Source organism: Hyperolius riggenbachi, chromosome 1 (assembly GCF_040937935.1).
Source record: "Hyperolius riggenbachi isolate aHypRig1 chromosome 1, aHypRig1.pri, whole genome shotgun sequence".
Taxonomy (NCBI): Eukaryota; Metazoa; Chordata; class Amphibia; order Anura; family Hyperoliidae; genus Hyperolius; species Hyperolius riggenbachi.
This window is the reverse complement of record NC_090646.1, coordinates 592,858,383-592,871,289: the sequence shown is the minus strand read 5'-3', so window position 1 is coordinate 592,871,289 and position 12,907 is coordinate 592,858,383. Positions and strand designations below refer to the sequence as shown.

The 12,907-nt window shown below is 43.2% G+C and overlaps 1 protein-coding gene across 1 annotated transcript in view; it reads left to right on the top strand.

Moving 5' to 3' along the window:
- LOC137558392 (granzyme A-like) overlaps nt 1-9,585 on the top strand; it is a 43,085-nt gene extending 33,500 nt beyond the window's left edge. The window contains exons 4-5 of the mRNA XM_068271738.1: nt 6,268-6,531; nt 9,268-9,585. Of these exons, the coding sequence (XP_068127839.1) occupies nt 6,268-6,531; nt 9,268-9,426 (423 nt within the window). The 3' untranslated portion in view covers nt 9,427-9,585. The remainder of the gene's footprint in view (nt 1-6,267; nt 6,532-9,267) is intronic.
- Nucleotides 9,586-12,907: the final 3,322 nt, after the last annotated feature.

The window sequence follows — 12,907 nt, the reverse complement described above, 5'->3', positions numbered from 1 at the left end:
TGATCCCTCTCCTATTGGTATAAAGGTCCTGCCTCCTAGCGCGCGCGCGCGTAGCTCTCCATCTGTGTGCACTACTAGGCTCAGACAAACCAGACGCATGCTGCTGTGCGGAAACCGCCGGTCTGAACGCGGAGACAGCCGCCCCGCTGCCAGACCGCGCGGCGGTGTCTCCGCAATCCATTACACGATCATTGTTTAAAAAAAAAGTTTCCCAGCCTCGTTGAACTTCCTGTAAGCGTACTTCCTACGCTTACAGGACGCATTTACAAAAAATTACTGTGGCCATCTTGTGGCCAAATAGTAAAACTTCATCCAAAACATTTTTCATATACGAATACATACTTTTACACTATAAATTAACTCATTACCTCCCACACTCCACAATTTATTTATTTTTTTGTAATAAAAAGAAAAAAAAATTACAATTAAAAAAAACAACACTTAGTTACTTTAGGGACTGAACTCTTTAAATATTTATGTCAAGAGGGTATAACACTGTTACTTTATAAACTATGGGCTTGTAATTAGGGATGGACGCAAAACTGAAAAAAATGCACCTTTATTTCCAAATAAAATATTGGTGCCAATCATTGTGATAGGGACATAATTTAAATGGTGTAATAACCGGGACAAATGGGCAAATAAATTTAATGGATTTTAATTACAGTAGCATGCATTATTTAAAAACTGTAATGGCCGAAAACTGAAAAATAATGATTTTTTTCCCACATTTTTTCCTATTTTCCCATTAAAACACATTTAGAATAAAATAATTCTTGGCATAATGTCTCACCTAAAGAAAGCCTAATTGGTGGCAAAAATAACAAGATATAGTTCATTTCATTGTGATAAGTATTGATAAAGTTATAGACGAATGAATGGAAGGAGCGCTGAAAGGTGAAAATTGCTCTGGTGCTCAAGAGGTAAAACCGCTCAGTGGTCAAGTGGTTAAAATCGATTTTCTGAAAAACGATAAGGTCTTTTTGAAAAAAAATCTCTCCCTTGTTCCCACTGTACTCCTTAACATATCCTGCAAATGTGGTGTTTATATCATGGAAGGGGGCTTTGCTATTAACCGCTAAAGTCGGCGGGTTTTGGCGGTTTAATCATGGCCGTGATAAAGGCTAAAACCGTGATCACGAGCCGGATTTGGACCACAATCGAGAGGCGATTACGAATTCGGTTCACGATATCGGATAGTGAAAAAATACTCGTGAATCACGGCTATTCCGCGATGACGAGGTCATGATGAACATCGCTGCTGGTGTTATGCAATTAGATGATTGGATCGCACTGCAACCCTAAAAAAGGCCATTCATTAATACGCAGTAATCCTTTCTGGCAGTATGCTAAACAGGAAGTGAGGCTACTAGCGCTCGCATCCTGTGGCGAAAATACAGATTGTGGGAAAGTGTATTGAAAAAATACGCTTTTGCGCATGCATGTTGCAACTCGAACGTGAAAACTTTTTAAAAAGTTTGCATTGCCATAGATTCACATGACTTACATGACTTCCAGTCCCCCGCCCCCAACGCGTTAGCAGTGGGGCGAAAAATTTCACTTCTGGCACATCGAGTCGCACCGTACCAGTGTAAAAGGCCCCATATACTTTCATTGCCTTAGCGTTACCGCAGGGTAATACAACGCAATGTAAACACCCCAGTGTAGAGGGGCCTTAGGGTATTAGTGCCAGTTGCAAAGATAAGATCCCACAATGCTGCTGGCTTCATTGTCTCTGACAGGCCTTCTCCGCTAGCAGCATTTTGCGATGCAATTCCGAACACTGGCAGATCGCAAAATATTAGGTCCTGCCAAACACTACTGGAAACTGAGGGGGAACGTTTCAATCAGTGCCCGATCACAAACCTCGGCCCTGCTGTATTTTTCATGCATTTGCACTCCTGTACAAAGTATAGGAGTACAAGAAAGGGGTATTTTTTTAAAAATTGCTGGTAGATGATCATTTTTCATCTTCTGTTTAAAATAACCCTTCAGCGCTCTGCAAATGGAAGTGTCAAAAAGTAGGTGAAAAAGTACTGTCAAAAATATTGGCAGCCGTAAGAGCCCTGCGCATGCGCGGTTCAGTCTTTAGAGAACTGCGCATGCGCAGGGCTCTTACAGTGGCGGTTGTGATGACATGACAGCTACGCAGCGGGGGCTTCACCCAAAGTCGGCCCGTTACCGGAGCTGCCAGCGGGACAGTGGAGGGGGCCAGGAGGATGCCGGGACCTCGCGGGCTACGGTGGTTGGAGGAAACCCCAGGTAAGTACAGTTTTCTTTTTTAATACACAGCTCAGGGTCCCTTTAAAGAGTACCTGAGATGAGTAAAAAAAGTTTTCATAGCTGGGGCTTCCTGCAGCCCCCTTCAGGCTGATCGATCCCTCATCGTCCTCCTTCGCCGCCGCCTGAATCCTCTGCTATGAATCCTGGTAATTTCACAAGTCGGCGCCAGTCGGCACAGGCGCGGTCTGGCCACTCGAGCTCCCCGTAGTGCTCCTGCACAGAACTCTTCCAGCTACGCGATCGCGATGGGGTGTGCTGAAGAACATGTGCAGTAAGACTTGGGAAATTACTGGGACCCATAGCGGAGGAGGACGGCGAGGAACTGCTCAGCCTGAAGGGGGCTGGAGGAAGCGCCAGGTGTATATAAAATCTTTTTTTGGCTCATCTCAGGTTTACTTCAAAAGGCTATTATTGAGAAGGTGTGAAAATATCACCTATGAGAAAACTTCAGAGAAAATGTTCAGCTCAGCAGTCTCAACCTACACATGCCCATTTGAACTCTGCCATGGTGAACAAAAAAGACCACCTTGGGCAAGAATGAAGATTCGATCCTGTATGTATACAGTGGCCGCCTGACGTCTGCTAAAGATTCGGCATGCTGGATCTTTAGTGATACTCAACACTGAACAAGCAACAATCGCTTTGTACTACTGGCTCCCCCGTCCATGGGATTCTGCTTTGTTGTGAGCCACTAGTTCTCCTTCCACTCCCCTCCATAGAAACTAATGCTTCGCTAGCCTGGAGGCTAGTGACACATCTGTACCGTGTAGGCTCTCCACTGTCGCCCAAGGAATTGAGTACTGATCCCTGCTGGGTGACCGAAATCCCCCCGTGTTCAGTTTTTCTGCTTGTATTCTCCTTGCTCGTTGTGTTGAGTAGCCGATATGCACAAACTGAATTGCCTCACAATTTTCAGCCAAGGCGATCTCTATCGTCCACGATGTCCAAGTTCAAACCAGTGTGTGTATATTGCATGAGACTACTGAGCTGCAGTGCTGAATACTAAGAGTTATTCTCTCTTAGCAGAGGGAGGAGGTGGGTGGTATCAAGTGATCTGTTCTGTCCTGTAGAAGAAATTCCTTCTCTGTTGGCAGCAAGGTGCTAAAAGATGCAGCCAGCTCGGTATGGTCAATATATTTATTGCAACAAAACTCTGTGCATTGCTAATTAATGTAAATTTACAACAATATGAATCCAAGACTGAGAGGCTGAACCAAAAATGTATACCAATCATTTCCAGAATATGGTTTATAAGGCACTGGTGGTCCATGGGCATTCACCAAGTGAAAACTAGTAAAGAACCAAATGGATCCAAACTATTACAAAATAAAAAACCAGTCATATTCATTGTACAGCACTACTCTTCAGGAGGCTAGGCTGGGTGTATGGGCGTCCGCAGCATAGGGCAAGAGGGGTCAGGCACCCTCCACGGCCAACAGCCGCCCCACCACCTGCCCCGTCGCCACCAGCTGCCGTCACTTCCTCTCCGTATGCAGGGACCTCAGATCAGGGTGACTGGAGAGGTGGCAAGAGGCAGAACAGGGCACACGCTACCCACAGGGCATGAATATTTCAATGCAGAAGAGGCATCATTGGTCACTTCCGCATGTGAAATGTACAGGTCCAGGCGGATAGCGTGCATCCTGCTCTGCCTCTCGCCGTTTCTCTGATCACCCTGATCTGAGGTATAGACTGTGAGTAGCCCAGGCAGCCCCCAGCCCTGCATAGCGCCCAGTAAAGCTCCCAGCCATGCAAAGTGCTCAGCAAAGCACCCAGCCATGAAAACTACCCAGCAAAGCCCCCAGCTCAGCAAAGGCCCCAGACCTGCAAAGCGCATAGCCTTGCATATCCCCCAGCCCAGCAAAGCCCCCAGCCCAGCAATGCAAACTGCCCAACAAAGCCTCTAGCCCAGCAAAGCTCCCAGCCATGCAAACTGCCCAGCAAACCCCCTAGCCCAGCAAAGCCCCTAGCCCAGCAAAGCCCCCAGCCCTGCAAAGCACCCAGCCCAGCAAAGCTCCCAGCCCAGGAATGCAAACTGCCCAGCAAGGCTCCCAGCCATGCAAACTGCCCAGCAAAGCTCCCAGTCATGCAAACTGCCCTGCAAAGCAAAGCACACAGCAAAGCACCCTGTCCTGAAAAGCAAAGCACCCAGCAAAGCACCCTGCCCTGCAAAGCAAAGCGCCCAGCAAAGCATCCTGCCCTGCAAAGCAAAGCACACAGTAAAGCACCCTGCCCTGCAAAGCAAAGCACCCAGCAAAGCACCCTGCCCTGCAAAGCAAAGCACCCAGCAAAGCACCCTGCCCTGCAAAGCAAAGCGCCCAGCAAAGCACCCTGCCCTGCAAAGCAAAGCACCAAGCAAAGCACCCTGCCCTGCAAAGCAAAGCACCCAGCAAAGCAACCTGCCCTGCAAAGCAAAGCACCCAGCAAAGCACCCTGCCCTGCAAAGCAAAGCACCCTGTCCTACAAAGCAAAGCACCCAACATGACCTAAAACTGGGGGGCACTTGTCACAACCTAAACTAGGGGGGTCCCTGTCAATAAACTTGGGGGGGTCCCTGTCCTTACTTAAACTGGGGGGGTCCCTGTCACTTCCTAAACTGGGGGACACCTGTCACCACCTAAACTGGGGAGGTCCTTATCACTAAACTTGGGGGGTCCGTGTCACTACCTAAACTGGGGGGGCACCTGTCTCCATCACCTGTGTCCGAGGCGCTCACAATTTAATCCGTACCATAGACCTAGTCTAATGTCCCACCATTGCTAAGTTGTTGTTTTTTACATTCAAAGATTTTATTGATTTTTTAAGAATATACAGTGTCAAACATTAACAAACGTTTTTTACATTTAGAGGAAAAATCTCATTACAAATAAGCATAGATGAACCACTATTGCTAAGTTTATGTAAATCTGGCTCCACCCGTGACCGCACTCACATTGTGGTCCATGGCCATGCCCATTTTTCATGCGCCGCACGAGTTTAGCAGTATGGTCTGCAGTGGTGTAACTACAATTCATGGGGCCCCCAGCAAAACTTTGATGGGGCCCTCGAATGTTCACACCCCTTCCCTTGCCTTACCATTGGTGTCCTTCACAGCCTTGGGGCCCATCTCATAGGGGTCGTAAGTTTAAGAAGTGTGGCCATATTGATCTTCACAACCAGAACAAGTGTAGCTACAAAAACACCTGATCTGAAATATAATCCCCTGTATTGGAGGAAGGGGAGGTTAGTAGTTGGGGCCCCCACAGCTCTGCCCCCCCTGCAATTTCAGGGGCTACTCCCCTCTAGTTATGCTCCTGATGGTCTGAAATCTTTGAGTTTGGCCAATGCTGTAAAGACAGGCTTCAGGATAATTGTAAAAGTAAAAGTTCGACCAGCCTCAGAAAGTTTAACATCATATTCAATTTAAACTGAAACTACAGCTAAAAGTTCTCTGCTCCAAAAGATTAACCACACCACAAGAATGTATAATAACAAAAAAATGCAGGAAGTGGTTTATGCATTTATTTTCACCTTTTTCTGAAGCCTTACCAGTCACTGTCAAGGTCTCATGGCTGCCAAGATTTTTCTTTAATTAATCGGTGCAGGTGCAGGATATGAGGCTAAAGCAAACACAGCAGAGAGCTTCTGTGTGCTCTTTTCACTGATAGTAAGAAGAAGAATGTTAATATTCCTCACTGCAGTTTTTTGAATGAGCTAAATATAACATATCCATGCAATGGCATCTCCCCGTACTGTAGTATGGGGGGAAGATGCATTTTTTTAAAATGTTAATGTTGGGTGCCAGGAAGGGCTCAACATCGGGGTAGGAGGCTAGGGGCAGGCATCAGAAAGAGGAGTTAGCAAGTGTAAGCGCCCACTATTTGTAGTTGCATTTTACATAGCAGGCAGCCCCTTCTGTTCTGCCCACCTTTGATTCCTGATTGCTGCTGCTACCTCTTGTCCATTTGTGCTTATATCAATATTTAATGTTTACTTTTCTTATAGTTAAGAGGAAAAGCAACTCTAAACAAAGCTGTTAAACTTTTACCATTACCGGAAACTTTTGAGGATGTCAATGGGGAGAGTGTTTGTGAAACTGCTGGTTGGGGAAAGACTGAAAAGCTGGATGCAGCAGATCATCTGTTGGAGGTTAATGTCACCATCTTGGACCGAGAGAAATGTGTCGCTCACTGGAATGAGAAAAAAGTGCTTATTACACAAAACATGACCTGCACCAGTGTGGGGCCCAGTGGACAAGACACCTGTACAGTAAGTGTAATATAGGTTTGCTCTTTTACACTAACCAGTAGGTGATGGGAGAGGTGGTCAGTCATGGGTGCCCACGGATAGGAGCAAAAGAGCTCACTTGGCCCGCCAGGGAAGACAACTACATACTTCCAGAGTAAGACTCTTTCAGACAGACAACCGATCTGCATGCTTGTCGGGCAGTGCTGCCCACGAGCGCCATCCAGGTGCAATTTAAAGGGTACCTGAGATGAGGTAAAAAAAAAATTGAGGTAAAAGAATGAGGTAAAAAAAAACATGGAACGTAATGTTTAGCGCTTGAATTGTATATGAATATTTTTCTAAAGGTTACCCTGGACCTTAGACCTGCTGAGAGCGCACACATACTGGAATTATCTATTGTCTGTTTCTATACACTGGTTATAGAGACTCATATTGTGGGACTTGTGCAATATGTAAGAGACTCTGCTGTGGATGGTTAGATATATATGTAGTCTTGCATTGAAGTGCTTGCATAGATATTTGACGCAAAAAAAAAAAACAATTGATTCTTACCTGGGGATTCCTCCAGCCCCATGTACACCGCTGCCTCCTTCGCTAATGCCACCCTCCAACCCCCGCCACTTCATAGTGTGCAATCCAGTATTGTGTTAGTCCGGGTTCACTTTAAATGCAGCCCCGTTCCTCCCCCCAATGAATCACACCTTAGCATGGTTACCGGCGCACTGAGTTGCAATATGGCACTTTTTTGCCGCTGGTAATGCCAGACGTTGCCATGAGAGGAATTAAAAATGCTGCCATTTGGCTGCCTTTTGATTGTGTCTGAAAGGCGCTTGGCAGACAGGATGCTGAACTGCCTGACAAACAGGAAGTTCAGCCATCCATCTGAAAGAGGTCTTGGTGGAGTTGTCCCTATTTATACTCTTTACCAGTGTCCCTGTGTTGCCACACCTCCTCCTTGCAGCTTTCATCTACCAGTGGTGTTTCTGTGCAGCAGAGAACAGTAGCGGAAATTAAACTATGAAGTACATCTTATCTCTTGGTTGATACTCATCTTGTTTTTTTGTTAGACTTTGTTGCTGGTTAGAAATTATTATATAGATAACTCGAAAGAAGTATAAAGGACCTAAAGCATGAACTGCTATCATGCAATGCTGTAACTAGAAATCCTATGGAAAAAAGTACTAAAACATGACTATATTATTGTTCATGGAAAAATAAGACATCCCCTGAAAATAAGCCCTAACGCATCTTTTGGAGCAACAATTAATATAAGACCCTGGCTCATATGCAATTCACTTTTTTCACCTGAGTTTTCTCCTAGGAGATCATTTTTCATTTTCTACTTGAAATAACTTTCCAGCACTTTCCAACTAAAAAGTACCAAAAAGTAGGTGAAAACAGGTACTATCAAAATTATTTTAAGTCTTTCTTTCTGATGGCTTAAAAGGCATTTTATTATTATTATTATTATTATTTAAAAATATCACCTAGGTGAAAACTCAGGAGAAAAAGTGAATTGCATATGGGCCCCTGTCTGCCTTTGAGGGAAACATGGTACGTAGAATGAAGCTCTATGGCCTCGATTCATAAAAGTGCTGTCGGGAAGGTAACGTCGAGCGGGGAAACACCGCTGTCGGTATTTCCGCATTCAGGGTGGTAATTCATAAAAATTTTGCTAGTTGTGACAGGCGTGCGGAGATACTCCGCTGTAGGCAGGCGTTAGGCTGTCGGGAGACATGCGGAAACAGGAGAAGCAGGCGGAGTCCCTCCGTGCGGTGTTCTCTCTGCAGCTGCTTGGAAGGTCTGTCCCATTCACTGCAATGTATTCCGCACGCTTCTCGCCACATCAGAGGTAGCGGTAATACCCGTCCGCATACCGCTACCTCTAATCTTTATGAATTGACTACTTGTTACTTTTGCTATGATAATGACCGCGCAAGGCGGTGATTTATCACTCTGCTCGCGAATGTCGGCTTATTATGCGGAAAAGGCCTTTATGAATACAGATTTTGCTGTGTGGTCGGTAAAGTGAGCCGTTTTCAGCATTCCCGCATGCGGGAATGCTTTATGAATCGAGGCCTATGTCTCTTGTGACCATGAGTTAGTGGCATAGCCATAGACTTCAATAGGCAGGTGAATTTTAAAACCCACAAAGACTGTTCCTGACCACAAAAGTGAAGGGAAAGTTGTTTCAAGGGGTGTAACATCTGGACGGGGATGCCGGAGGGGGATCCATGGCAAAACTCCCACCAAAAATTACGGAATTGACGTAGTCGTGTTTTAATTGCTAAAGGGCAGAAATCACATTACATTCCTACAAATAACGCGAACAGCGGAAAAACAGTTTGAGCCATCTCTACTTTACACCCATAATAAGTGTAGCTACTAAAACACCTGATCTGAAGGATGGACCCCTTTATGAGAGAGCTGCTCCCCTGTAGTTACACCCCTGCCATGAGTAAATATGCCTATTGTGCCTTTGGCCGTGCCTTAACTTCTACCGTAGAATGTATATAAATGGATCTATTAGATGGCTGCAGTTTATTGACTTCAGCAAAGCCAATAATACAGTAGAATCCAAGTTGTCTCCTGACTGGCCATTGCCGCTCGAGGCCCAAGCTATTTTTTTACATGAGCTCTCATGGAACCAGAGAGTTCACTTATCTGGCATCAGCCAATCCCCATCTGTGCCGTATAAGTCAGAGACTACTATATGTAATTGTTTTCCTTTTTGTTATTGTTTCTTGCTTTTACCAGGGTGATTCGGGTGGTCCCTTAATCTGCAATGGAGTTTTCAGAGGAGTGACATCATTTGGCCCGAAAGTGTGTGGCCAAGATCACGAGTCATCGGTTTTCACTCGCCTGACCAAGGCATACGTCAAGTGGATAAGCGAAACAATCGCCAAGAGATCCTAATTATTATATTCATGCTTGTTTTGTTATGCAGTTGTTACAATTCATTTCCATGTGAACAAAAGGTAGTATGAAAAATATATTTTAAGAAAAAGAATAAAATAAGTAATTGCAGATAAGACAGTTTGGCAAGATTTTACACTTCTCTAACCCAAGTGATAGCTCTTTAAGCTTTGATTACATAGCTTATTCAACTAAGCTCCAATTTGTTTTGGTTCCATTCCCACTATTATATATGGACTGTACCATGTCTGTTTTTATAAAAAGCAGGGAAGTATGCACTAGTATGTTTTATGAATCAGATATTTTTTTTTACCTCTCATGTTACATAAAAAAATACTCTAGGCAGTGGCATAATGTATAGTTATCAATGCACGGCACATGACACTCAGGGGCTATGTATATGCTTGCAGACAGTCCTAGCAAAAATGAAGGGATTTTACTCTAAAATTTCTAAATATAGATTGAGAACTACTCCGAACGACAGTTGAGTGACATGAATCATTTAGGGCCCTTTTGCATTTTGATCCGGTTTTCATATGGCTCCTGATTGGCTGATCACAAGGGCATGTGGTAACGTTGGAAATTGTGGTACCCTTTTCACACTTGTGCAATTCCATTTTACCTAAATGCCAATGCAGTGCATGGTGCATTTTACCTATGCTGGTGTTAAGGTCAAATCAATGGGAGCACAGGAAAATGGCGTCGAGATTGTGCTGCTCTGCATTTTTAATACAATTCAACTATTTGCTATTTTTTACCAAGGCTTTTTCTCTTCCTCCTTTGGAAGGGCATATGCAATTGTACTCATACAAGTGCACAATAATTCCATTGTAACGCAAACACACAGTATAGTTAAAACTGCATTAGCATTGCAGTACTAATGCAATAATGTCAGGAACCAGCCCCATGGCACACCTGCAGAAACGGTTCCCGACTGGTGGTTTGACCAGATCGCGAGGGAAAGCAGCCTTATTCAAGCTAACACAAGGCTGCCACCCCTCAAAAACACTTCTCACTGCCACCAATAGCTGCTGCTAGACACTCCAACAATGCCCACTCTGCTGTAGAGTGGCCTGCACTCAGTCCAGTGTTTTCATATTTGGGTCAGCTTTGCTTTAGGCCAAATACGGGAACACCACACACACAATCACACAGTACCAAGGCACAATCAGGCACTGAACTTGTATCGCAAGTTACACTGCAGTCTCTTCCCAGACTATGAGTTTTTGCTAGTACATCAGAAGTCAATAAATATTTAATATTCCAGAAAAAAAGTGGAACAGTGCAGAAAGTAATATATACAAAAGATTTACAAAAACAAGGTAAAAATTACAAAGACACACAACAAGACAGTTTGCTCAAAAATAAAAACGGGAATAAAACGTTATCAGCATGAAGGTCTGAACGTTGTTTGCAGGAGACCGCAGCAGCTGGTTGGACCAGGGCAGTTCTAGCGTATTTGCTATCTCCAGGGAACTACTTCTCTGGACAGCTTTAAAAAAAAGGCTAAAAACTCACCTCCTTTCCCGAGCCTTTGAGACTGCATAATGCAGAGTCACAGCGCTTTGAGTCCCCAGGGAGAAAAGCGCTATAAAAATATTATTGTTATTGTTATTATACGTGGAGAAGGGCCTTAAAGTGTACTCGAGGTGATATGTGACATGATGAGATAATGTTTATGTACAGTGCAAAACATATTAATAACCAGGCTGTTTTTCTTTTTTTATTTTGCTGTCTGAAAGAGCTAAGCTTGTTGGAATATAGTAAACCTGACTGATTAAAACCATAAAAGTTTTCCTGGAAGAATACAACTTCTGAGGGCAGGAGAGAGACAGAGAAAGGTCAAAAATGCATGTATTTTAAATCTGAGACTCTTCATAGACTGCCATTGAGCAAATACAATGAAACATTCAATCTTCTTTGTAAATATTTAAATATAAAATAAAATCATGAGATATCTAAAAAAAAGTATTTTAGGAGTAGGAGGATAAAGACAATTGTTTATCTCATCAGTTTATTTTTACCTCGGGTTCACTTTAAGTCTATTCTGTAAAGCGCTGCAGAAAATGTCAACACTATACAAAAGCATAATTATAGTAAAAATAATCATTAAAGGATACCCGAGGTGACATGTGACATGATGAGATAGACATGGGTATATACAGTGCTTAGCACACAAATAACTATGCTGTGTTCCTTTTTTTCTTTCTCTGCCTGAAAGAGTTAAATATCAGGTATGTAAGTGACTGACTCAGACAGGAAGTGACTCCAGTGTGACCCTCACTGATAAGAAATTCAAACTATAAAACACTTTCCTAGCAGAAAATGACTTCTGAGAGCAGGAAAGAGCTAAAAAGGGGAATTTCTTATCAGAGAGGGTCACACTGTAGTCACTTCCTGTCTAAGTCAGGACTGAGTCAGCCACTTACATACCCGATATTTAACTCTTTCAGGCAGAGACAGGAATACAGCATAGCTATTTGTGTGCTAGGCACAGTACATATACATGTCTATCTCATCATGTCACATGTCACTTCAGGGATCCTTTAAAATACAGTATGCCAACTTGCAATAGATAACAGTGTTACACAAGCCATTTTATAAACCATTGTTATTAAAGTTAAAATTCATTGTTATTAAAAAAAATTACCTTTCCACTTAAATGTGCAACCATCTATTTTTTCCAAGACTGATATCAAATTCAATGTTTATTCTTTGCAGCCATAGCGATAGTAAAATTGTGTACAGAATGCTGTTTGTTTGTTTGTTTTTTGTACAGGCTGCCACCATATTGCCCTCTACCTGCATATGTCAGGTACTGCACACAGAAGCATCAGAACAGTTAGCAAGTATCATCCTTGGCTTACTTACATAAGTTTTGAATAGCAGTATATCTCAAGGTGGCCATTAATGATACAATCCCTTGGCCGATCAATTATTTTCCATTACTGAAATAATCATTTGGAAACGATTGGTTGTGCTCATTGAAGCGGTATAAAACCCTAAAAACATGTTTTCCTACTTTTTATATGCCATACGGTTATCATATTTGCTTTTGTGCATAAGTATTATTATTCATTTAGAAATGACTTTGCATGTTATTTATAACTGCTTTATTCATCTTCTAACGTAAGCAGAAATGCTTTCTGATTGTCTGTTTTCAGGAGAGCCTGCAGTGTCAGAGAAGTGTTTGTTTACATTCCTCACTTGATACAGTTAAATACAAGATAACATTATCTAAAGTTCGGATGCGTCCAGCTTTGCTGGCAGGGAACTTCTAATTCCTGTGTGTAACCCTTTGAATGCTGTTCTAGTAAAAAAAAAATGCTGGTTGAATATAATATGTAAATAATCTATTAGAGCAAAGAAGAAATGCTGGGTTTCATTCCGCTTTAACAGCCTTTAACAGCCTAATTCCTGCTAAAAATGTTATCACATTAATCAATCTGTTTTTCGGATTGATCTTATCGATCTGATCAGA